Source organism: Lepidothrix coronata, unplaced genomic scaffold, assembly GCF_001604755.1.
Source record: "Lepidothrix coronata isolate B3197 unplaced genomic scaffold, Lepidothrix_coronata-1.0 Scaffold110, whole genome shotgun sequence".
In the NCBI taxonomy this organism is placed as follows: Eukaryota; Metazoa; Chordata; class Aves; order Passeriformes; family Pipridae; genus Lepidothrix; species Lepidothrix coronata.
In genome coordinates, this window is record NW_016690290.1 from 1372926 (window position 1) to 1396027 (window position 23102).

Genomic DNA, 23102 nt, shown 5'->3' on the forward strand with positions numbered 1-23102 from the left:
CAGCGGTGCCCCTGTCCCCCAGCTGTGCCCCCCCGGACGCCGTGGTGTGGCCCCAGTCGGTGGGGCAGGTCCAGGAGTTGGCCGCGCTCTGCTACCGCCGGCGTGTGCCCATGGTGCCCTTTGGCACCGGCACTGGCCTCGAGGGCGGTGTCAATGCCGTGCAGGTATCGGTTCCCCGGCACCCCCTGACCCCCCAGGGGCTCTCGGTGCTCAGCTGTGCCAAGACCCACCGGTGCCCCTGTGCCAGGGCGGCGTCTGCTTCGACCTGAGCCGCATGGACAGCATCGCAGAGCTGAGCCTGGAGGACTTCTCGGTGACAGTGGAGCCCGGTGTCACCCGCAAGGCCCTCAACAGCCACCTGCGTGGCACCGGGCTCTGGTTCCCTGTCGGTACTGCGGGCATGGGGGGGCCATGGGGCCGGGGGTCACACCACTGAGGGTGCTGGGGATGATTTTGGGCTGTGGATGTCGGGAATGCTGGGGTTCCTGGGGTGTTCGTGGATGCGCTGTGGTCCCAGTGGTGCCCATGGGACCAGAGGTGCCATGGCCCCAGTGCTGCTGGGGTTGCCCATGGTTTTGCTGTGGTCAGGGGTCCTGGAGGTGTCCATGGGGAAGTGTTGAGCATCCCTACCCCCATTCCCTTCCCACCCCCTGCTTGCAGACCCCGGGGCAGACGCCTCTCTGTGTGGCATGGCGGCCACGGGCGCCTCGGGCACCAACGCCGTGCGCTACGGCACCATGCGCCCCAACGTGCTCAACCTGCGCGTGGTGCTGCCGGACGGGCGCCTGCTCCACACTGCCGGCCCCGGGCGCCAGGCCAGGTGGGTGCTGGGGGCCGGGGGGCTGTACTGGGCTGGCTGCTCCTGCGTGTGTACCTGCTCACCAGCTCCACACAGGAAGCGGGCGGCCGGCTATGACCTGACCTCGCTCTTCGTGGGCTCCGAGGGCACCCTGGGCTTCCTGACTCAGGCCACGCTGCGCCTGCACCCTCTGCCCGAGGCCACCGCCGCCACCATCGCCTCCTTCCCCGGCGTGGGGGCGGCCGTGGCGTGCACGGTGCAGGTGCTGCAGGCGGCCGTGCCCGTGGCCCGCATCGGTGCGTGCCCGGGGCCAGAGATGGGCTGTGGGTCCAGGTGCTGGTGGTGGCACTGAGCACCGCCTCCTCTCACCAGAGTTCCTGGATGAGGTGATGGCAGATGCCTGTGGCCGCTACAGCGGGATGGGGCTGCCGGTGGCAGCCACGCTCCTCCTGGAGCTCCATGGCTCCCGGAACAGCCTGGCTGAGCAGCAGCGGCAGACGGGTATGGATGGGAATAGGCATGAGGATCGGGTGCCTGGGGCTGGGGGCCATGATGGACACCCAGGGATGAGGGATGGGTGTCCAGGGACAGGAGACGGGGGACAGGGTTGTTCTGGGAACAGGGATGGGTGCCCCGGACCAGGAACAGAGGGACCAGGGATGGATGCTTGGGATGGGGACTTGGAAGACACCAGGATGAGGGATGGGCATGTGGGCTGGGGGTCTGCTGAGGGGCTCAGGGACACGGAACAGGGGTGACCAGACAAGTCACAGGGTGATGAATGGGTGCCCAGGGACAAGGGATGGGAGGACCAGGGGTATCCTGGGATATGGGATGGATGCCCAGGATGGCCACTGGAGGTCCTGGGGTGAGGGCCAGGTGCCTGGGGGTGCCGTGGGTCCCATGCCAGGGCTCCTGGTCACTGTCAGAGGAGATCGTGCGACTGAACGGTGGCTCCGGCCTGGCCTGGGCGGAGGAGCCGGAGGAGCGCGGGCGGCTCTGGGCCATGCGCCACAACGCCTGGTACGCGGCCCTGGCTCTGCGGCCTGGCTGCCAGGTGAGGGACAGGCACAAGGACAGGGACGATGGCGGCAGCGCCCGTGGAGCTGCAGCTGCCACAGCTCTGCCCTGCCCGCCCCAGGGCTACTCCACGGATGTCTGTGTGCCCATCTCCCGCCTGCCCGACGTGGTGGTGGAGACCAAGCAGGACCTGCAGGACTCTGGCCTCACCGGTCAGTGGGGCCGCAGCCCCCTGGGACAGAGGGGTGGGTTGGGGGGTCACCATCCTCCCTGTGCACCTCATCTGACCCACGGCCCTGCAGGACCCATGGTGGGACACGTAGGCGATGGCAACTTCCACTGCATCCTTGTCTTCAACACCCAGGACCCAGAGGAGGCCCAGCGCATCCACGCCTTCACCCAGCGCCTGGGCAGGTGGGGATGTGGGACCCTGGGGGGACAGTTGGACAGGCAGATGTCCCCACGCCCTGACCCTCCCTGTCCCGCAGGCGGGCGCTGGCGGCGGGGGGCACCTGCACCGGGGAGCACGGCGTGGGGCTGGGCAAGCGGGCACTGCTGCTGGAGGAGCTGGGCCAGGAGGGGCTGGACACCCTGCGCTCCATCAAGGCTGCACTGGACCCCCACAACCTCATGAACCCCGGCAAGGTGCTCTGAGGGGGGGCCCTGGCATTGAGCTGGCAGTGGGGGGCTGCAATCCCTGGAGACAGGGCTGGGGTGGCCACACTGCCCTGCACTGCCACCCTTTGTGTCCCCACAAATCCCCCCATCCCCACCTCGGGGGGTCAGGGATCCCCAAACCCCAAATAAACCCGTTTGCACCTGTAGCCTCCGTGTACTGTGATGTCTTTTGGGGGACAGGACGCCCCAGCCCCTCCCTAGGGGGTCTCTGTCCCAGGCAGCACACACAGACACTCATAGGGCACCATGGGGGTCCACTTTAGTCTCTTCCCCTGAGTCATAGTGCTGGTGGTGCTGGGTAGGAATGTCCATCATGACCCCCATGGCATCCCATCTCTGGGACCTGCTGAGCACCACTGGGGCCATCCCCACATGGCAGACCTGGGGAAGGGGCATCGGCACGGGTGGGGGTCTCCAGCACCCCATCGGCATCATCTGCTTCACCAAGAAAGCCAGTGAAATAAAATAACAGTGAATATTTTATTGAACATTGTTTTAATACCATATCAAAACACCTTGACTAATGAAGGAAGCTCCCCCCAAGCTCTGAACTCTTTTTTTCCCCCGTTTTTTTTTAATATATAAATACAGAAAGGTTTCCCGCAGGGGCACGGCCACCGGCAGGGGAGGTCTCACCAACGAAAACGCGCCCGCCGCGCCAGGAGGGGACGGGGATGGGCAGGGGAGGGGTCACTGCCATGAAATGACTCCATCTTGGCACCTCCAGCAGAGCCACTCCCATGACCAGGGGTGGCTGGGGGCATCCGGGGGCCCATCGGGGCCTTCCCCATACCCTCCTCGAAAGGGTCCAACTCAAAGCCGATGGAAAAGAAAGAGGGGGGGCGGTTTTGGCAAGAGGAGCCCGGCGAGGGGGCGCGGGAGGGGCGGCGGGGATGCTGCGGCTCTCCAGTCTCTGAGTGGTTATAGCTGAGTTAAAGAGTGACCAGTCTGTAAACATCACCGGGGCAGGGAAGCTCAAATCGAAGAACACGCCAGTCAACACAAAGCTTCAGTTGTGGTTTGTTGTTTGTTTGTTGTTTTTTTTTTTTGTCCATTTTCTCTTTTTTTCTTCTTTTTTTTTCTTTTTTTTTCCTTTTTTTTGTTTTCTCGTTGTAAACACTTGAAAGACGGACCCCTGCGAGTCAGCAGGGGGGAGCAGTGGCCCCGCTCCCGGCGTGGGGCAGAGTCCCCATCTCAACGCTGCCGGGGGGCCGGGGTGGAGATCTCCAAAAGGGAGACGGGAGAGAGGAGAAATTTCCCGTTTAGTCAGTGCAAAAAAACCGAGCAGAGCCCCCGGGGCGAGTCCGGGTGGGAGGTGGGGGGTTGCCGGTGAGAAATGCCGCGTGCTCCGTTTGGCCGGCTGTCCCCCGGCAGCTTTCCCCTTTCGGTTCGGGGAGAAAAGCCAAACATCATGGCAGGGTGTCGGCCGAGGGCGTCCCTGGGGCCTCCCTGGGGCGGGCAGAGCTCTCCTGGTGACCAGCGGCTGTGGAGGAGAGAGCAGGTCGCTCCGCTTTTCTCACACTGTCTTCTCCTGGATGTTTCTTTTAGTTTTAAATCTTTTAAATTAAAAAAAAAAAACCAAAACCAAAAACAAACGAACAAACGAACGAACAAAAACAAAACAAGCAAAAAAAAACCCCAACAAAACAAATAAAAATAATAAAATAAAATAAAAAATGCGCCGTTGTCCCAAGTGGATTCAAGTTTCTGGGGTTTATTTTTGTCTTCTTGAGGAATTTAAAGTCAGCCCAAAACTCCAGGCGGGGCGGGGGGGACAGGGAGAGGAGGTACAGCAGGTATAGCAAGGTGCCCTGCAAAGGCAGAGAGAGACCATCCCGGGTGAGGAGCCCGAGCCCTGGCTGTCCCACCCCACCTCATCCCACCCCATCCTCCCCTCCTGGCCCAGGATTTAAAGCCAGCACAGGAATACCCCATTTGAGCAGCCCACCAGCCCACCGCAGGCTCACCTTAAAGAGAAGTCAGCAAGCACGCCCGGCGGGTCAATCAGAAGGATGCTCCGGGCAAGATCTGTTCACTTCAAACCATGAGTCTATACAGCTGTGAGAGGAGAGCGTGTCACCACTGTGCTGCTGAACCTCGGGTGTCCCCTCCTGTCCCCTGCCGCCCGCCTGGCCACCCCCTCACGGTACCTTTTGTGATAAATGCAGAGGCAGGGCAGCCTGGCTATCGTGTCCCCCTGCAGCAGCTCCTCCAGGCAGATCACGCACTCGCCGGCATCCTTGGTCAGCACGTCATCTGGGAGGGGAGGGCAGAGGTTGAGATGGGGACCACCACAGCATTCCCCTCCCTGGGATGAAGGGGAACTCATGGCCCTGCTGTGGGTGCAGCTGCCATGGGGCAGAATGGCAGCAGCACTGTAAAACACTAGAAGGAGGCTCAGGTGGAGGCACAGGGTCTGGGGCAGCTGGAGCAAACAAAGCCCCTACCACTGGCTTCTAAAAAATCACCACTGAGTAGGAGGTGAGCATCCCTCCCACACCAGTGGTCAGGAGGGAGGGGGGAGATGCCAAGAGCCTGCAGCCCAGTGCTCAGCCCCATAAGTCTCCTGGTCAGTGAGGAGGGGAGGAAGGCAATGACCCCTCAGAGGGGCAGCCCAAGGGGACATGTGTCCTCTGCCCTCGCCAGGCAGGACACCCGGCCAGGAGGCTCCCTCTGGCACAGAGCAACCCGGGCAGGGGGCTGTGTTACAAAGGAGTCTAAAAGCAAAAGCAGCAGAGTTGAGCCATGCCAGGGGAGCAGAGTGGAGCAGGGAAGGGGAGCAGCACCATCCCGCTGGAGAACAGCCCTCTTGGCAAGCCCAGCTGAGCTGCCTGCCTGCAGCAAGCCTCTCCAGCCTGCCCAGAGTCATCCCAAGGGGTAGGATGCCGTTTCCCCCACAGAGCTTGGCCCTTACCGTTGTAGGAGAGGCGAGGTTTGCTCAGACACATGATAAAGTGCATTTCCATCTCGTCAGAAGCCACAGATTTGGAGCAAATGGGGCACTTGAAACCTGGAGGGAGAGCAGAGACGAGCCCTTAGCAAGGGCAGCAGGAGTCATCCACCCTGCATCCCAGGGAATCCCCGAGGCCATGGTGGGGCAGGGCAGCCCCTCACCTGCCGCCTGCATGGTGACCCTCACCCCACGCAGCGCCCGCTGGGCACCTGCTCATCCTGTGCTGGTGCAGGGACAGCCACCGGACAGGGCACAGCCACCCCAGCCGGCGCGTTGGTCGTCCCCGAGCCCGCGCACAGAGGGCACGGAGAGAGTGCCAAGGCAGTGCACACGTGGCCATCAGCTGCTGCCAGGCCTTAAAGGGCAAGCAGCAGCCTGGGGCATGCAGCACTCTGCCACTGGCAAGTGCAGGGGCACGTCCCCGTGCCCGGATGGTGCTGTCCCTGCTGCCAGAGCTCAGCACCGCGTGGCTAAGCCAGAAAAACTGCAAGGAAGGAGGTTCTTTTGTAGGGCTGCAGCAGAGGACTGGTAGGTCACAGCCTCAAACCCAAATCACTGCTCTCTCCAGCTTTTTGCAGGAGTGAGGTGTGTGCTCACCCCTTTGACGCCAGCCAGCAGCCCCAGAACAGGAGGACCCTGCAGGCTGATGTCCCAGCTTGATCTTGGCTCTGCCTGGTGACTCAGGCTCTTGGATGGAGCTGGCTGGGATGCCCAGATCTGCATGGTAACCTTGCTTGGGCATGAAGGGGCCTGGCTGGTGCCAGGGTGTCACACCAGTGTCACCACCATGCAGACCACCATGGCATCATCCCCAGCCCCACTGATCGAGGCTGCCCCAAACCCAGGTTTCTAAGCTGCAAACTCCTAAGGAACAGAACACCAACCAGTCCTACAGGTCACCCTCTCAGGACTTGTGTCCTTTCACTGCAGCCAGCTCGAGGCCATGCAGTTCATCCCTGCCCAGCAGAGTAGCAGGGCTCAAGTTGAGCGTGCCACCACCACCACCACGGGTTTGCACCAGAACATCCAGCAATTCCCTGCCTGCAGAGAGGGAGAGGGTAATTTAAGGATCTGCCTTCTAAAAGCAGATCAGGTTTGACTGCAGCGCCGCTTAAGAGCTTTCTTCATATATATGCAAAGGCTGCTCAGGAAAGAAGAGAAAAGCAATGTACACAAATTATCTAAGGATGAATCAGGTTCTTGTTTGCCACCACGTGGACGTGGCCAGGGCATTTTTTTCTTGCTTCTTAGAAGGGAGAAGGTAGAGTGGCTTTAAGGGGAGGCAGCTCAGACCTACATGGTGCAATCAGCCAGGGTAACTGCCCAACAGCTGTGTACCCACTCATTAGCAGTGGTGATAAATACAGACGACTTCCCAGCTCCTCAAATGAAAGCCTAGGGATGCCAATCCTGCCCCTCCAGAGGGCAGTTATTTCTCAGGAGGGCGCAGCAAGGATGAGTATCACGGATGGTGTTGGACTGGCCTAAAAGGCAGGACTCAGAGGACCTACTAAAACAAGGAGCCCTCGAGCCCAGGGGTCTCTCCAGTGGGGTGTCTTGCTGTCCTGCAGCATGCCACTGCAGGGACACATCGCTGCCCCAGCCAGGCTGAGCCATGGGGTCTCTGCTGTGAGCCTGGCCCCATTTGCACCAAATCCCTGGTGACAGGGCAGCACTGGCAGCCAGGGCCTCGTGGGCAGCAGTACCAATCTGCCTTCTCATCTCCAGCCTAATTTTACTCCTGACCGATTTATACCTTGTGGCAGCCGTGCCCATTAGCTGAAATAGCTGTTTCTTTCCTCCTCCCAAGTGTTTACCCGCCCAGTGTATTTATAGCATGGATAGCTCGGATAGCTCCCAGCCTGCCTGCTGCAAGACCCAACTGGCCTCCCCCCTTGCGAGACACCCTCCCAGTGCCCCGCTCCCTGGCAGCCTGCCTGCCCTGCCCCTGCCTGGCACGGATGGTTCCCCACACCGCAGGCACCAGTCTGGGGGAGCTCTGGGGACCGGCTTCCAGTGGAGAGTCCCCAGAACGGCTGTGAAGGGCTCCCTGTGGCAACGGGAACTCTGTGTCAGGGCAAGGCGTTTGTCGAGGTTCGGCACCGTTCCCTGTGTGCGAGGAGACCTCGTTTCCTCCGGTCCCCCCTTTTTCTGTGCCAATGTGTTATTTTAAACAGGCCGTCCCAGATCTGCCGGCTCCGGCAGCACTGAAGGCATCCTATGAGATGTGCAACCGACGGGGAAGGAGAGGGCCCTGGATGACACGGCCTGGTCAGCAGCTGCCAGGGCACAGCTGCTGGCAAATCAGCAGGGCCAGGCAAAGAGCAGGGCCCTTTGCAGGCTCTGGCAAGCGGCTGCTGCCGTATCTCCAGGCCCCTTTGCTGGCTGGGATAGCTTTAGCACAGTTATAAATAGCCGGCATGAACGCTCCTCATGCTCCCCAGTGCTCCACGGGCAGCTGGCTGCGGGACTGGGGCTCCCGACACCGCCACGGCCCCGTGGCAAGGACATGGCGACATTGGGCAGACAGAGGGGCCCAGGCTCAAGCCCCAGCACGTGTGTGGTGTCCTCCAGACAGACAGGTCCGGGGGCTGAGACAAGTGCAGAAGCACACATACTTTTCTGGCTCTGCATTTCACAAGATGGAGGGGGGGAAAAAAAAAACAGAAAGATGAAAATGCAATTGCATAAATTCCCAGGTTTGAGCAGGAGCGAGGAGACAGTGTGGAAAGGCCCCCGGGGCGGGGGGCTGCCCCACACCCCAGCTGTCAGAACCAATACTTGACATTGCAAAAGCAACTGCCTGCGTTCCCCTCCAACAGGAGCCCCCCGCCAGCAGGAAAGGGGAGGCAGAGAAGGGGTGAACTCCCTCACACCTTCTCCAGGTGACCTTTGGGTGGAGGCGGTGGACAGAAAACCGGTGAAACCAGCACCCAACAGCGGCAGGCACCAAGCCTCGGAGCATCCCTACACAGCTCGGGCAGGCGCTGCCCCGAGCCAGTCCCGCAGATGAAAGAGCCACTCCCCGCCCGGCCGGCCCCCTTCAGGCCATGGTATTTTCCACATTCCCCGAAATCCCCGTTAATTTATCCTGCCTAAGCTGCCAGCTGGAGCAACGCAGGAGATTACATTTTGACAGCTGCTCATGGAAAATTCAGCTCCCTCCCTCCTCCTCAGAGCCCTTTCCATCCTCCTCCCACATGCCTAAAAAAAAAAAAGAGGGGAAGGGCCCAGCTATTCCTCCTTGCCAGGGCCTCCCACACCCAGGGGGAGGCCCAGGGCTTGCTCCAGGGAAAAGCCATGGACCCTTCCTCCCTCCCAAGGCGCCCAGGGCAGCTGGTGACGCTCCTGACCATGGCACATTAAACCTGAAGCCGGCAGTGCCACCTCATGCAGAGATGTGTGGGCAGGCACCAAATCCTGCCAGGAGTGAGGAAGAGTAGGGTGCCACAGGAAGTGGGCTGGCCTCGAAAGGCAGGTTCAGATCAAGACCTGGACTCCTGTATCCTGCAGGAGACTTTGAGAAAGCCAAGGGTTTTCCAGGGCTGTGAGATGCAGGCATGTGATCTAATCTCTCCAATGGCTTGGTCTAGAAACCAGGAGCAAGCAGCGCTGGTGCTCTCCAGGGGCTACTGCCCTCTGAGTATTTTTAGGAAGGTTACACGGTTTATTTTAGAGAGCCAGGCAAAGTAGAGCTGGGAACCTCTGAAAACCTCCACCAGGTCCTATGCATGCTGAAGAAGCCTGGTGGTTAACCCTCACTGTGCCAAAAGCACCACCACAGAGCTGCAGAGACTTTGGTGGCGGTGGGAGGGTCAAGACACCCTTTCCAACTCATCCCTAAACATGCCAAACAGAGCTGCTTCTGGAGCTGGGATAGGAAATTCCCATCACTTGTGTCTACTGAGCACTACAACGGGGTCAACCATGACATGCCCTGTGAGTGAGGTGGCTGCTCCCCTTGGGGGTGGGTGAGACCACGTCCATGGCAGCTGTAAGCCTGTCCCAGATTGCAGGGAAAGGCACGTCCACCTTCCCCTGCCAAACTCTCCACTAGCTTGGCGTGCCTCCAGGCAGATTGCTTCCAGGCTACAGTGCCATCAGGAGATGCATCATGACCCCAGCAGCAGGAAACCTGGGCTCTGTCTCTGGCAGGTGGCTGTGGCACCTCCAGCAGTGGGAGGAAGATGCCAGTGGGGATGACATGTCCTGAAAGCAGGAGGAAGCAGCAGCCCAAGCACAACCCCAGCAACCCCCCCCATTCAGAGCAGCATTCACCAAAGGGATCCCCATTCGCCAAAGAGATCTCTGGTTGCCCAGGCCCCCGTTACTGCCATGGGATAAACCAGGAGCTCTGTGTGTGGGAGCTCCCCAAAATGTGCCTGCCCAAGGAGGAATCCCTCCTCTGATGTCCAGCCACCCCAGAGGACACCTGGAGCACCAGGGAGCTCAGCGTAAGCCCAGGCTGCCTGATGCTCATGGAAGATCAGGAAACCTCAGCTGCACAGCCCACCTCTGTGTCTCCAGAGAGCATCCTGGGCTCCCAGCCAAAGGAGCTGGGCTTACACCAGGTGAGGATGCATCCAAGCATGAGATAAACACAGGGAATATTTGAGCCAAGCATGCAGTCCTGGTGCCTCCTCCCTGCTGAATAGATCCTGAGCATCTCACCTCCTCCCATGGCTTCCCTGACATTACCAGCTGAACCGGCACCAGGTGGAAGCTGGAAGAGGTGGATTATCCTGAAAAAACCTACGTTACTGACTGAAGAGCAGGGAAAGACTGAAAGAACATGTCTATGGGCCCTGTTGGTCAATCTGAAGCCGAAGCATGTGCGGTTGGGTGAGATAAAGGGGCTCCAAATCCTCCCCTTCCCTTATCCCTTGAGGGCTCCAGCACAGCCCCAGGAAGAAGAAATCAGAGAAGAGTTGTCCTATGTGCCAGGCAAGTGAAGGAAACCTGAAGGGCCAAGATATTCAGACCCAACATCTCCTGGAAAACAAATTCCCTACTGGTTTAAAGCAGCCTCGTTTTTTTTGAAGTGATGGTCACTGGGCAGCACCCTGGAGATGGCACATGGGTGCACAGAGCACATCTCCAGCGCTTGGGCAGGGACCAGGCAGCTGAGGACTCCATGAGTGTCCCCTTCTGAGAGCTGGAAGTGACATGAAGTCACCACGGAAGTGATGCTCTACCAGCCTCCGCGCCGCCGCCTCGCGCCGGGGCCAGGGGGCAGCTGCACCAAGGACCTACCCCACTAAGCACCACGGTTCTCTGCCAGCACAGCACCTGCACCAAGGGCCTGGAGGCCACAGCACCAGCAGAACGAGGCCGGAACCTGCTTCCCCTTGCAGAAGGAAACGGCACCGGCTGCACGGGCAGAGGCAGGAGCCAAGGCCCACCACAGCCCTGCTGCCCAGGCAGAGCTCAAGAACCCCCTGACGGTGCTGGGCTATTGTGTAGTGTGAGGGCTGACACGAGCAGGGACACGTAGGCAGGAAAGAGTAAAGCACTTAAGCTGTCTCATTTGCCAGCTTTGAAAAAGCCAGCGTACTTCCTCCTGAGTTAAGGCTGCGGGAAGGTGGGAGAGCACAAAGGACATGTCCAGGGTGGAAACCAGACATCCCACCTTCCTGGGCATGGAAGGGAGGCAGGGACAGGGGATGCCAGTGAGCCAGCCCCAGATGACAGCCAAGCAGAGGATGTGGCCAGGATGGGACATTTCTGGATGGCAGTGCTTGGAAAGAAAACCAATCATTTCTGATGCCTTGGCAGAGGCATCCCTATCCCACCCCACCATTTCCTTGCGAATTGAGTCAGTTCAGCTGGCTGAGAAGGGAGAAAATAAATGTTTGTAATGTGAAAGCAGCACCCCAAAGAGAAGCTGCTTCTGTGCAAGACCAGGTTTTGCAAGGTCTAAGAAGAGCTGTCCCTGGTGTGCAGTGGCTCCTGGCAAAGTCCCCACGTGGCAGGTGTCTGCTGTCAGGTGGCCACACACCACCCAAGGGTGGCAGGGACATGCCACGGAACATGAAGCTGGCCAAGGCCAGCACTGTCCTAACGCTCGAGGTGTTGTGTTTTGGAGACACCTCTGTCCATTCTCACCCCCTTTAAGCCATGAAGAGGAGATGCAGCAGCAAAGAAAAGGCATTAGCGCTCCAGGTGGGAAGTGGGTAAGTCACTGGGGCCGGAGGGATGCAGGACATGGATGCAGGACAGGATGCTGGACGGCATCACGCCGCAGCAGCCCAAGGCTGGCTTGCTGCAAGCTGGGAGGCAGAGCTGTTTTTTTCTTAGCCAGCTGGGTTCTTATGGGGGCGGTGGGGGAGGATGGGAAGAAAGAGAACAGATTGCAATTCTGGGGCTGAGGAAAGCTGGAGAGTTGGAAAGGAACAGGAGACACAGGAGAGGGAACCCCACAGGGACATTTGCTCCAGAGCACCCAAAGCTACGGATCCTCAGCAGACAGACACATCAAAGCCCTTAAAAACACCTCCAGCACAGTCCATAGCCATTGAGAAGTGGGATGGCAAAGAGGCCTGGCTATGTGGTGGCAGGTTGTCCAGAGCCACCCTCCTTGCACACACATCCTCAGGGAAAGTGTGCAAACTGCCTCTGAACCCCAAGCACCCCACTGTGCCTGTCATTGAGCATTTCCCCTTTCATGGGCTGCAATTTTTGAACAGAAGTACCTACACTAAGGCCAGAGAGCATCTCCCTCCTATAGCCTAGGCTCTGCTGCAGGATCAGTTCCCCCAGATCTGGATGAAAAAGGCAACTTCACAGGGTCACCTTGTCTTCCAGAGAGCCCTAGTTTACCACAGAAATACTCCCCCAGCTGCTGGGAACAGGTTTCATAAGGAAGAGTGTGTAGCCCAACGCTAATTTTAGCAACCCAGAGAAGAGCAAAGTTAAGCAGAGGGGTTCTGGGTGACATCCCAGAGAAGGCATTAACACCTCCAACTCCTGCTGTCGGGCTGCAGGGCTCAGATTTACCAAGTTACAAGCTCATCCAGGGCTTCTGCTAGTCACAAAACTGGCCTTCCCACCTCTGGTTTTCAAATTCACTGCCCAGTGAGGACAGGGATCCTGTAGGATCCTTGGGAATTTCCAAAGAGTTTGCCTGTGTGCCTGTGTTTTTTTCCTCCCATGTATTTCTTGTATGAAGCAGGAAGCCCTGCTGCAGGAAGGAATCACCCACAAGATGCACAAGGAGCCAGCAGGACAACAGGGGGGTCCCGGGAGCTGAAATGAAGGAGCGCAGGGGATCCTCTGGAGCACAGCGGGACACAGCAATTTGGAAACGAGAACAGAATGGGAGAGATTTGGACACTTTGGCTCGGCAAAGGCTGGGAGGGAGCAGCGAGGCAACGTCACGCGGGGACTGGGGGGGTGAGTCACTTCTGACTAAGCCATCCACGGGGTCCCCGCCGCCAGGATCCAGCACTGCGGAGCTGCCAGAGGAATTCCCGCTTTCGGAAAGGCTGAAACGCAGAAGCCTGACCTGAGCCACTCCCAAACACAACCGGATCCAACCCCACGGGGTGATCTCCCTCCTGACCCCCGGGTTTTTCCAAAGCAGATGACTTGTGCTTTGATGCTGCCGAGGCTCCGTCACGCCTCAGCTTCGGCTGATCCCGCTGGGGGGATGGAGGGACACTCCAGAGGCACATGATGACATGCCCTGGCTTTGTGACGCTGGGAGCAGAGCCCAGCGCGGATGGCACCCACGCACCCGCTCCTGCCAGGAAGCAATCCCACCCCACTCCTGGGACACCTCCTCCACAGGCATCCCACGGCAGCACCGCACGAACAGAGTGGTGCAAGGTCTCTTTGTGCCTGGGCCATGGTGGCAGGGTCACTGGGGCAACTGGGTCTCATCAGTGTGAGACCCCCAGATCCCGCATGGAAAGAACGACGTGCTGCTTTTCGGGGTAGAAAAAGGGCAATTTTTATGTAGTGGGCAGCAAACAGAGCACAAAAGGCACACAGAGCTGCACCCACAGGCAATGCATGGCTGGGAAACACTCATGGCCAGTTCACACTGGGTGTTTCTGCAGAAAGACAGAAAAAGTTTGAAATTTTTCCACCACTGGAAAGAAAGAATCTTCATGAAGAGCATGCTGCAGAGCAAACCCTAACCTCACCTGCCCCTCACATGGTAGGAAGGGCTGCACAGCACAGAGCATCTCCCAGCTCCCCAGGAGGGACTGTGATTGCTGAGGGATGCCCAGTGAATGCTCCAGGCTAGCAGGAGAGCAGGAAGGGGAAAAAGAAGGGTGCAAAGCTGCAGGATGATCACACCTCTCTGCTGTGCATACTACAAGAGGGGAGGGATGCTCGACAGCACCAAGCTGCCTGAATAGGCAGCATGAGCTCCCCTTCGACAGCCAGAGGCAAGAGATTTGTGAGACAGATCCATGCTGGGAATGGGGCTACACCACTCCATAGCTTCCCAGCTGCCTTTGCAGCATGGAGGCGGCTGGCAGACAGAGCCAGCTTTCTGCAGCTCTGGGAGCCGAACCTCTGAGACACAAAGCATGGCATCTCAGAGGAATGAACCCCTCGGCGAGCGGCAGATCTGCCCACATTGGATCCTGCCAGTGGAGGCAGGAGGGGCTGCACACTGTGCCACAGGCAGGAAAAACCCTGCCTGGCTGTCCCACCTTCTCTGTGCCTTTGCTTCAACACGTGCCACCCTCCAGCATGAGAAGGGCTCCTGTCTTGCAGACAGGAGCAGGAGGGAGACAGTGGGGCTGCAGATGACAAAAATCCCAGCTGTAGGATTTGAAGGTCTCTCTTCCCCATCCGAAAAGGCAACACACAGAGGAGCACATTTCCCTGATTCCCAGAGCTGGGTAGGGCCTTGTGAAGCAGCACCCTCCCAGGAAACATTCACCCAGGACCAGTTGCAGGTTGTCATCTGCTTTGTACCTGTCTACAGGGAGCAAAAAGAAATCAAAGGCATCTACAACCACCGTCTGAAGGGTAAGATCGAGGCAAATAGCAGACTCCAAGGGCTATGAAATCAATGATGTAATAACTAAGCAGATGGACAATAGGTTCAAACCAGCAAGATCTGACTGGGAATCACCTGAAACGCTGAGGCAGCTCAGGCAGAGTGCTCAGCCTCATCCCATCCTGCTCAGCACCAGCTTCACAAAGGGCTCCCCCAAAACTGATCTCTGCCCATACTGACTTGACCTCCCTGCAGATGGTAATTTAAGCCATCTGCCCAGAGCCAAATCCCCCTCCTTTTCCCTGGCTACAGATGTACAGGCCTTGGATGGATGGATTGAAAGGTGGATCTAATTCCCCTGCAGCGCTTCTGATGAGGCACAGCTCCATCGCCTTGTAGGGAGGGCTCCCAAATTAATTACTGCAATTACCCCGGCTGCAGGAGAAACTGCAGGTTCTCCCCTCACTGGTAACAAAGGCTTCCCTAAAAGACAATCCCCCAAACGCCTACCACCCCAAGCTGTAATGCAATCATCCAGGAAGAGTGGAGCCCCCAACACCACCCTCGAATCGATGAGCTGTGAGGAGAGAAACACGCAGTCATGGCCCAGGGGAGAAGGGAGCCAGCCACCTTTCCAGGCAGCAACAGGCAAAGATGCAGAGGACATAGAAATGCCAGTGACCCTGTCCTGGTAGGAAATAAAAATGCTGGGCAGGGATGTGGGACAGGGTCAGCATCACTCGGTTCTGCATGACTGCTGCTTTCCCTCTCTTGTGTTGCAGGCAGCTGGCCTCTAAAAATACCCACTGTTGCCACGCCGTCCTGCCTGCTAGGGCCAGGAAACAGCTCTGAGCAGCTTTCAGTTCCATTCTTCATCTGTGCCGCTGTGCTTCCCTCACCAGGACCTGTCCCAGCCTCTTTTCTGTGCCTGCCAGGTGACAGTCTCTCAGGAACCATGGCCATAACTCGACAGACTCAACCAGCCAAGGGTGCTAACTGGGGAAATAAAGCCCTGGGAAATTTCTGCTAGGGCAGAAAGGTAAATATTTCCACAGCATCTCTCTGCTCCTCTACGAAGTGCCACAAGACCACTGCACAACACACACAGCCTTGCTTCATGCCACTGATGGGGGGCCCACAGCTGCTCGAGTGTGCACAAGCACAGAGAGTCATGAATTTTCCAAGCTAATTCAGCCCACAACAGCAGGGCCAACCTGCTGCCAATGCTGGCCAGCTCAGGTCCATAGGGAAGGAGGGGAGAGAAGAGTCAGCTCCACCTCAGAGGAGCACTGAAGCCTCTCCAATGGCAAGGCACCATCCCCACTGGCAAAATACACCTTGTATGGAACACCCCCAGCTGCCCACAGACCCGCTGTGGGGGCCTGGGGAAGGGCACCAGCGCTGAGCGATGCCTCTGTCCCAGCTCAGATGGTGCACATGGCACAAACCTGGCACCACAGAGGCACTGGGACCACAGCAGGGAGCCCCAGCGGACCGAGCCCTGTGTCAGCAGCACAGAGATCAGCCACAAAGGCCTGGCTCCTGGCTGCCTAGTTCCTCCTTCCACCCTCCTCACACCCCAGGCTGCACGGGACCCACAGCGGGCTGGAAAGCTAAACCATGACACGAGAGAAGCAGCCCCTGTCCCCCACCACAGGCACTCCCCCCACCCCTGCCTGCAGCCTGGCAGGGCAGGAAACCCACCAGCAGTCAGGCTCTGCCCACGGGAAATGCTGTGCAACGGCACGAGAAGAGGCCCCAGGCAGCAGAGCTTCCTGCAGCTGCACCTCCAACAGCGCACCACCAAAAAGCACCCAGCAAAAGCCTTTGGCAGAGCAGTGCCTGTGAGGGACAGGAGGAGCATCCCTGGGGGTACCCAAGCCCCCAGAGGGTTTATCCACATTTAAAACCTGCCTGGTGGGACTGGTGCAGGAGAGACATTTAAGGCCCAGCTTTAACCACTCTTGCTCTACCTGACATAAAAAATGGGTCTGTCTCTACAGAGAGAGGCTTGTTATACCCCAACGTACAGCCATGCCAGAGCAGGTGGGTAAAATGCACCAGGGCCTGCTGCTTTCCAGCATCACTTGGCTGCTCAGGTGTATCATCCCTGAGCCCTTATGATTTCAGTCTTCAAGAGAACCAGAAGAAAGCCAAGTCACATTTATTCAAAACCAAGCATTAGGCACATCTGGAGCTTTGGTGTACCAGCAGAAGATACAACAAGATGCACCTCGTGGTTGCCCACCAGCTGCTTGGGATGCCATGGGACTGGTCCCTGCAAAGGGAATTCATCCAGAGAGCTCTTTGCTGCCTGTCTGATCTGTCACACAGGAGATTACATTGGAGGGGAAAAAAAAAAGGCTTTTTTTTTTTCCCTCCCCTCCTCCAAAGTGGGTTTTTCTCTCTCCCTGCACTTCTCTTGAAATTAATTTTCAGCATTTAGCAGCATTTTCCCATGACTCTCCACGGCCGCCTTGGCCAGGCGCCAGCCTTATACTGCTCCTCCACCAAAGATGTCTGTGTCTGATTGATCCTCCGGCCAGCAAACGAGAGAGAGGGAAAGAGAGAGAGGAGAGGAACCCTAATAGCACATTAATAAATAAGAGAATCCTTTATGGTTATTCCAGTCATCGGAACAAACATCTCAGCAAAACAAACCAGCATGGGATAAACTTACGTCACGGGCTGGGAAGACAATCCTGGCTGGGAAATGGGTCAGCCCAGGAGCACAAGAGCATCATTCCCAGCATCTCTGGGATATACGTAAGCGGAAGGGGGAGAGGGCACCCAGCTACCCCACGCTGATTTATGCACAAGTTTAGAGAGGAGAGTGCCCAGCCAAGCCAGTTAATGTGCACAGCAATTAGTGCCTCTCTCCTGGGCAAGGCAGCTGAGAGCTCAGAGGGCACTAGAGAGACAAGGCAGTGCAGAGACAGCCAGTCCTCTCTCTGGCTGCGGAGACTGAGGATGACCACGGCCACCACCAGCTCCTCATGCACAGTGCTGACGTTGGCACACTCCAACTTCATCTCGGGGTCTGGTGTGCCTTAGAGCTGCCTTCGAGTCTTCTGGTGTTCAGCACTTCACCCTTCCAAGGCAGCTGCTGCCTCTTCCCCCTGTCCTGGGTGTATGCTGCCTTGGCAGCTGGCTCAGAGAAGGCAGAAGCAGAAGAGCTGGAGAGCCCAATAGCTGAATATCATCAGCATGGGGAGTCATCAGGATCGCTCCTGCACCCAATTCCCAAATGATCTGCAGGCCTGGCGATGATGCAGGCGCTCAATTCGGCTGCCAGACAGTCACCAGCACCAAACCCACAAAAAGATGGTTTGAGGACAGTCATCTTTGGAAATTTCCACTAGCAAAAATAGTTCCTGCAGACCCTGGGGTACCCTTCCCCTGGCCTAGCTCCTGGAAGTGGGTAGGGAAGCATACATGTTGTCTGCATGTTGAAAAATTCACAGAATCATAGAACAGCCCAAGTTGGAAGGGACCCACAAGGATCATCGAGTCCAACTCCTGGCCCTGCACAGGACAACTCCAAGAACCATATCACGTGCCTGAGAGTGTTGTCCAAATGTTTCCTGAACCCTGCCAGGCTCTATGCCATGATCACTGCCCTGGGGAGTGTGTTCTGGTGCCTCACCACCTTCTGGGTGAAAAACGTTTTCCTAATATCCAACCTAACCCTCCCCTGGCACAGCTCCAGCAGTTCCCTCGGGTCCTGTCGCTGGTCACAGAGAGCAGAGAAGCTGCAGCCTGTGGTGAGCTCTGCCCTCAGGCTCTTTTCCAGGCTGAGCAGACCGAGTGCCCTCAGCCTCCCCTCCAGACCCTTCACCATCCTCGTGGCCCTCCTTTGGACACTCTCTAATAGCTTAATGTGTTTCTCATATTGTGGTGCCCAAAGCTGCACACAAGACTCAAGATGAAGCTGCACCAGTGCAGAGCAGAGCAGGACAATCGCCTCCCTTGACCGGCCGGCGATGCCGTGCCCGATGCACCCCAGGACACAGTTGGCCCTTTTGGCTGCCAGGGCACACTGGTGACAAGTTGGTGTCAGGAAAGTCAGGGCTGTGAGGGAACTCCCTCCAGCAGCTTCCAGGCACCAGCAAGAAAAGGCTCGTGACTTGAAGCTATCAGGGTACAGCAAGGGTTCACCACAGAGAGGCCTCTCCCCAGCTCATCCTCCAAACAACTCCTATTTCCTACCCCATACTCTAGAGTTGGATGGAAGAGCATTTCCAGCTTCTTTTGTTCTCTAACTCTGCCTGAAGAAGGCCCCAGCCCAGCACCCTGGCTGTCACCTCTGCACCAAAAACCTTTCCATCTCCCCCAGGCTGGGCCCTCCTGCTCCAGGAAAGCGCTGCCGAGGACGCAGCAGCTCATTTGGCAAAGAAGACCTCCTGATATTGGTGCCACCAGCATCCAGGGCAAACAGCCTGCTCTGTCGGTACACAGAAAGCCTGTGACATTCCTGGTGACACTGTACAGAAGGATGAGCTAGGCATTTCCTTGGGCTAGCCAGCAGACAAGAAGATATGGATTTATTAAAGCTTCAAACACTCAAGGGCTTTGGGTGATGAGTGGGATTTCCAGATAAACTTTAAGCTACTTACAGCCTCTGCAAACTCCCTGAGATCTTCTGATGAAGATGAGTAACACGAGTGATACTGAGAACCACACAAAGCTGGAGACATGCAGCATTAAACCACACATCTCCCTCTTCTGCCTTCTTCCCACTAGCCTTGGCTTTACCGAGTCTAGTGGTTACAAAGCTAAGAGACAGGGTCAAGTGCTACAAGCAAACTCCAAAGTTGCACAAGATGTTTTGTCATCTTCCACTCAGAGGCCAGGAAGTGGATCTCAGGAACCCTGGGCAGACAGGGAAATCCCAGAGCAGTTTCAGGTGGTGCTGGAACAGTGACATCACTGGTGTGTATGGTGGACACACCTGGGAAAACCCCCTCCAGGAAACAGCATTCACTTACCCAGGGAGGTGCTGTCCACTCAGAGGGAGGGACAAGCTCCACCACAAAGGTCAGAGCCCTTTGCCCACTGCATTTAGAAGACACATGTAGGCTTTGCTGTTCATTAGAGTAGCAGTTCTTCTCCCCTGGTCCTGGTAAGGGCTATAGGCCATCAGTATCTAACTGCTCCTGCCATCCTGGCAGCCACAGTAGTGTCCAGAGGGATTCAGCAATGGGCTCCCCTCAGCCTCTGCACAGGCTTCCCAGCACAGTCCCCCTCCCCGCCCCCACCTAGCTCTTCTGCAGGCCTTCAACTGCAGAGAGGGGAAGGAGTGACACCAGCCAGGGAAAAGACCTCAGCCTGCCCCAGCTCACTCCTTGGGGTCCCTGCTGAGGGGCCAGATGAGCCATGAAGCAGCTGGAGAGGCACAAAAACCCAGATAAAGGGGGTGGCGAGGTGCCCAGCCTATCCGTGTGCTCCGCTATTGCAGCCACGCTGCTGCCACCACAGCACCTTATCAGGGCCGTTAAGCCAAGGCTCCTCGCTGTCCCACTGAGGTCCCCACAGAGTCCATGCTGCACTTTGAGGCTCCCAGCTCATCCCCCAAACCCAAATGCTCCTGGAAGAACAAGCCCGTGAACACGACCTTCCCCACAAGCAGAGATTGGCACCATCCAGGTATCCAGAAAGGGGCTGGCAGGGCAAGAAGCCACCCTCCAGCCCTGTTAGCCACAGAGTCTGGTGGGCTCCTCTCCTTGGTAGTACAGCAACTCAGGCAGATCCCCAGGATCCCCAGGCATGCATCCAGCTGAGTGGGTTTGGTGCGTCGGCGCGTCCCCTCATCCCCACCCTCGAGTCATCCTTCCAAAGGAGCAGGACAGTCACGCGCAGCAATGTCAAAGCTCCTCTCCATTTACCAGAGCACTGCTGCTTCAGCACTTTCCAGAGGCTAATGGAGTGGCTTGGAGCTGCGAGAGGAGCAGGTCGATGGGGAGGCAGGGGGGAAGGAGTGAGTGGCTCCTGACTGCCCTGCTGTAGGTTAACCAGCTGCAGCAGGAGATTAGCAGGAATTTTAGCGGTCTGGAGGTGGCTTACTTCCCCCTTCCCCTCAGTCTCCAAACCCTCTGTTAACTTCTCACACTAAGAGGGAGAGTGCAAAAGTTTAACATGCTCCGACAAGTTTTCAGGAGGGTTTTTAAGCATCCTCTGCTCATTTTGCTATTAATTAGCAACGAGGAAGAACCTTCGAGGGAGAGGCTTCGGCAGGGACTGAGCGGCTCTCACTGCTGCCCGCGCACGCTCCGGCACAGCTCAGCTGCTCTCAGAGGGCCCCAAAAGAGGCACCAGAGAAATCTGGTTCTTGCAGCACTTCCCACAGCCCACACTGCAACCTTTCAAGGGCACCAGGTTTAACTTAGCAGCACCGCACTAACTCGCTCGAGTGGTTGAGAACAGCTTACTCCATTTTGCACCTGGTTTATTTTTATGAACAGGATTTCTGCCCCTCAGCACTGCAGTTTGAGAACTACCATTTAATGTAACTGATACTCTCTGACCGACCCCCGTGAGCTGTAACGAGGCTCCAGCACCGGGTGCAGCAGAAGGACCCGTGGCCCTTATTCCCACAGAAGCTTGTGGAATACCTGGAAGGATGCTGTGCCTTGGTTTCTCTCTATGTTTAAAAACCAGAGCAGCAGCACAGTCTGTGCAAGGTCACGGAGCAAGAAAGTTTGCAGAAGCTCTTGGTCTCAACTCCAGCACTGCATGCCAGCCCCTCTCCGTCTGCCAGGGAGGACAGCAAGTATCCGGCTTATCTGGATCAATAGGAATCGTGCCTGGAGTGTTCTGCCACTGAGGATGCAATGCAAGACATGCAGCTTCAACCTAATGGAGAAGAGCAGCCCCTGGAGACTGGGCAAAAGGGAAAAATCCCAAAATGGAAGCAGGAAAATGGGCCCCGCAAGCTTCATTTTGCACTTTGTTCTCGTCCACTGGTTCAGTTTCAGGTCCTTCTGAAAATGAGGCATTGTCCCAAGGCATATTATGAAATTCCCAGACCACGTCATGCAAGGAGAACACTTACAGCATTTGTGAGGGGGACGGGTGGGAGAGAAATCCCAGACTATTCCAGGAAACGCAAGGAGACATCCCTGAAATGACTTCCCCTCTAGCCAGGAGGGGAAGAGAGGACCTCCCACCTCTCTCCCTGCACCCAGACAAAACTAGGTCAGTGACACAGCCCTGCTCACAGCCAGATCTCCTCTCCAGACACCAGGACACACGGAAGGGTCCAGCCAGGAGGGTGAAGGAGGGTAACCTTTCCTCCTCCCACAGCCTGACACATTTCCTGCGAGACAGCCCAGCCGGCCCCCCAGCCCTGTTAAAGAGGCAGGCAGTTCCTCCTCTGCTTCCTCCCCGGCGACCACATCAGTGCCAGCTGGCTTGAATGAGAAAACACGCTTTGGCCTCTCCCTGGCCCTTTATCAGATGAAACAAAGGAAAAAAAATCCCCACACCTCGCTTTCAGAGGCTTTCTCTGCCTCTTTACCACTTTCTAAGGCACAGGAACTGCTATACCTGACTGGCACCCCCCGAACACCATCGGAAAGAGGCATGAGGAGCTCAGCCTGGTCTTCAAAACGAAGGGCTTGAGCTACAGCACCTGCAGACCACCTTCCCGCAAGTCGATGGAGGGGTGGGGTGTGTCACATCCACTGCTTTATGTCCCCGACCCAAAACACCTCCCTTCTAGAAAGCCTCCTCCCTCCACAGCCCCTTCCTCCCTTGACCTTGACAGAGATGCCAGCCCCGGCGCGCACCCACCCGCCTGCACCAGGCAGGGGATGGGGATTGGCACAACGGGGCTTGACCCGCCGGCCAAGATGGGGTCAGCTTCCCCTTGCCGGATGAACGGCGCCCACCGCCGTCCTCGGGTAGCCGTGGAGAGAAGGGAAACCAGGGGAAGGCTCCGGGGAGCCGGCACTCACCGCTGTGCGAGCTGAACCACCGCGGTGCGATGTGGAGGGGCAGCGCGTCGGCCAGCGAGGCCCTGGCGCCCAGGTACAGCATCCCGTCTCTATGGTGACCGCCTCCCGTCTCCTGGAAACCGTTGCCATGGGCGTACGTGGAGTCGGAGCCCGGACCGCCGCCGCCGCCGCCCGGGGCCCGCTCGGCCTCCCCCGCCGCCCGCGCCGCCGCCGCGTACAGCCCGAAGGGGACGGCGCCGGCCGCCGCCGGGTCCATGCCCATCCCGGCCACCGAGCTGACGGAGCGGCTGCGCAGCCCCATCGCGCCGCCGCCGCCGCCCGCCCGGTAATGGCCGAAGGGGGGCGGCCCCCCCCCTCCTCCCGGCGGCGGCACGGCGCTGTCATCCGTCGACACCCCCGGGAAGGGGCCCCGCGAGCGGGTCGCCGTGCTCTGCTTGCCCCCCATGTGGGCGCCGCCGGGCCGGAGGGAGCCGAGCGACAGCCCCCCGCGGGGAACGGGGCCGCGCCGCCCCCGCTGGGAGGGCGAGAGGGGGGCGGAAGGAAGCGGGGGGGCGCGGGGAGCTACGGGCGAAAACCCATCCCCGCCCCAGGCATCCTCCCCCCGCCGGGCCCGCAGGGGCGAGGGCGCCCCGAGTCCGCCGCCGCCGCCGCCGTCACCCCCGGCGGAGGCCGCCGAGGGCTCCGGGGCCGCGGAGCGGGGAGGGAGCGGCGGGGGAAGGGGGTGGGGGGGGGGTGGCC

At 58.2% G+C, this 23102-nt stretch overlaps 2 protein-coding genes across 3 annotated transcripts in view; one reads left to right on the top strand and one right to left on the bottom strand.

Moving 5' to 3' along the window:
• Nucleotides 1-2581, top strand: part of LOC108501875 (probable D-lactate dehydrogenase, mitochondrial) — a 5738-nt gene extending 3157 nt beyond the window's left edge. Inside the window, exons 5-13 of the mRNA XM_017824162.1 lie at nucleotides 23-164; nucleotides 248-389; nucleotides 661-820; nucleotides 896-1095; nucleotides 1172-1300; nucleotides 1729-1856; nucleotides 1941-2031; nucleotides 2122-2233; nucleotides 2308-2581. Coding sequence (XP_017679651.1) covers nucleotides 23-164; nucleotides 248-389; nucleotides 661-820; nucleotides 896-1095; nucleotides 1172-1300; nucleotides 1729-1856; nucleotides 1941-2031; nucleotides 2122-2233; nucleotides 2308-2473 — 1270 coding nt within the window. The 3' untranslated portion in view covers nucleotides 2474-2581. The remainder of the gene's footprint in view (nucleotides 1-22; nucleotides 165-247; nucleotides 390-660; nucleotides 821-895; nucleotides 1096-1171; nucleotides 1301-1728; nucleotides 1857-1940; nucleotides 2032-2121; nucleotides 2234-2307) is intronic.
• A 377-nt stretch (nucleotides 2582-2958) lies between these two features.
• On the bottom strand, nucleotides 2959-22844 carry ZNRF1 (zinc and ring finger 1). 2 transcript variants are annotated; one of them, XM_017824453.1, is made up of 5 exons: nucleotides 22365-22844; nucleotides 5412-5507; nucleotides 4648-4753; nucleotides 4465-4555; nucleotides 2959-4053 (listed from the first exon to the last, which is right to left on the bottom strand). In XM_017824453.1, exons 1-4 carry the CDS (start codon nucleotides 22807-22809, stop codon nucleotides 4498-4500), a joined length of 705 nt encoding a protein of 234 aa, XP_017679942.1. In that variant the 5' UTR covers nucleotides 22810-22844; the 3' UTR covers nucleotides 2959-4053; nucleotides 4465-4497. The 2 variants fall into 2 exon arrangements, with proteins under 2 accessions (XP_017679942.1, XP_017679941.1); XM_017824452.1 differs by having other exon boundaries at nucleotides 2964-4308.
• Nucleotides 22845-23102: the final 258 nt, after the last annotated feature.

Excerpts from the sequence above, each read along its gene's own strand:
- ZNRF1 (XM_017824453.1), bottom strand. The coding sequence starts at position 22,809 with ATGGGGGGCAAGCAGAGCACGGCGACCCGCTCGCGGGGCCCCTTCCCG. Across the intron at positions 5,508-22,364 it reads GTGGTTCAGCTCGCACAGCG|GTTTCAAGTGCCCCATTTGC; the intron begins GTGAGTGCCGGC and ends CTCTCCCTCCAG. Across the intron at positions 4,556-4,647 it reads CTCTGCATTTATCACAAAAG|CTGTATAGACTCATGGTTTG; the intron begins GTACCGTGAGGG and ends CTCCTCTCACAG.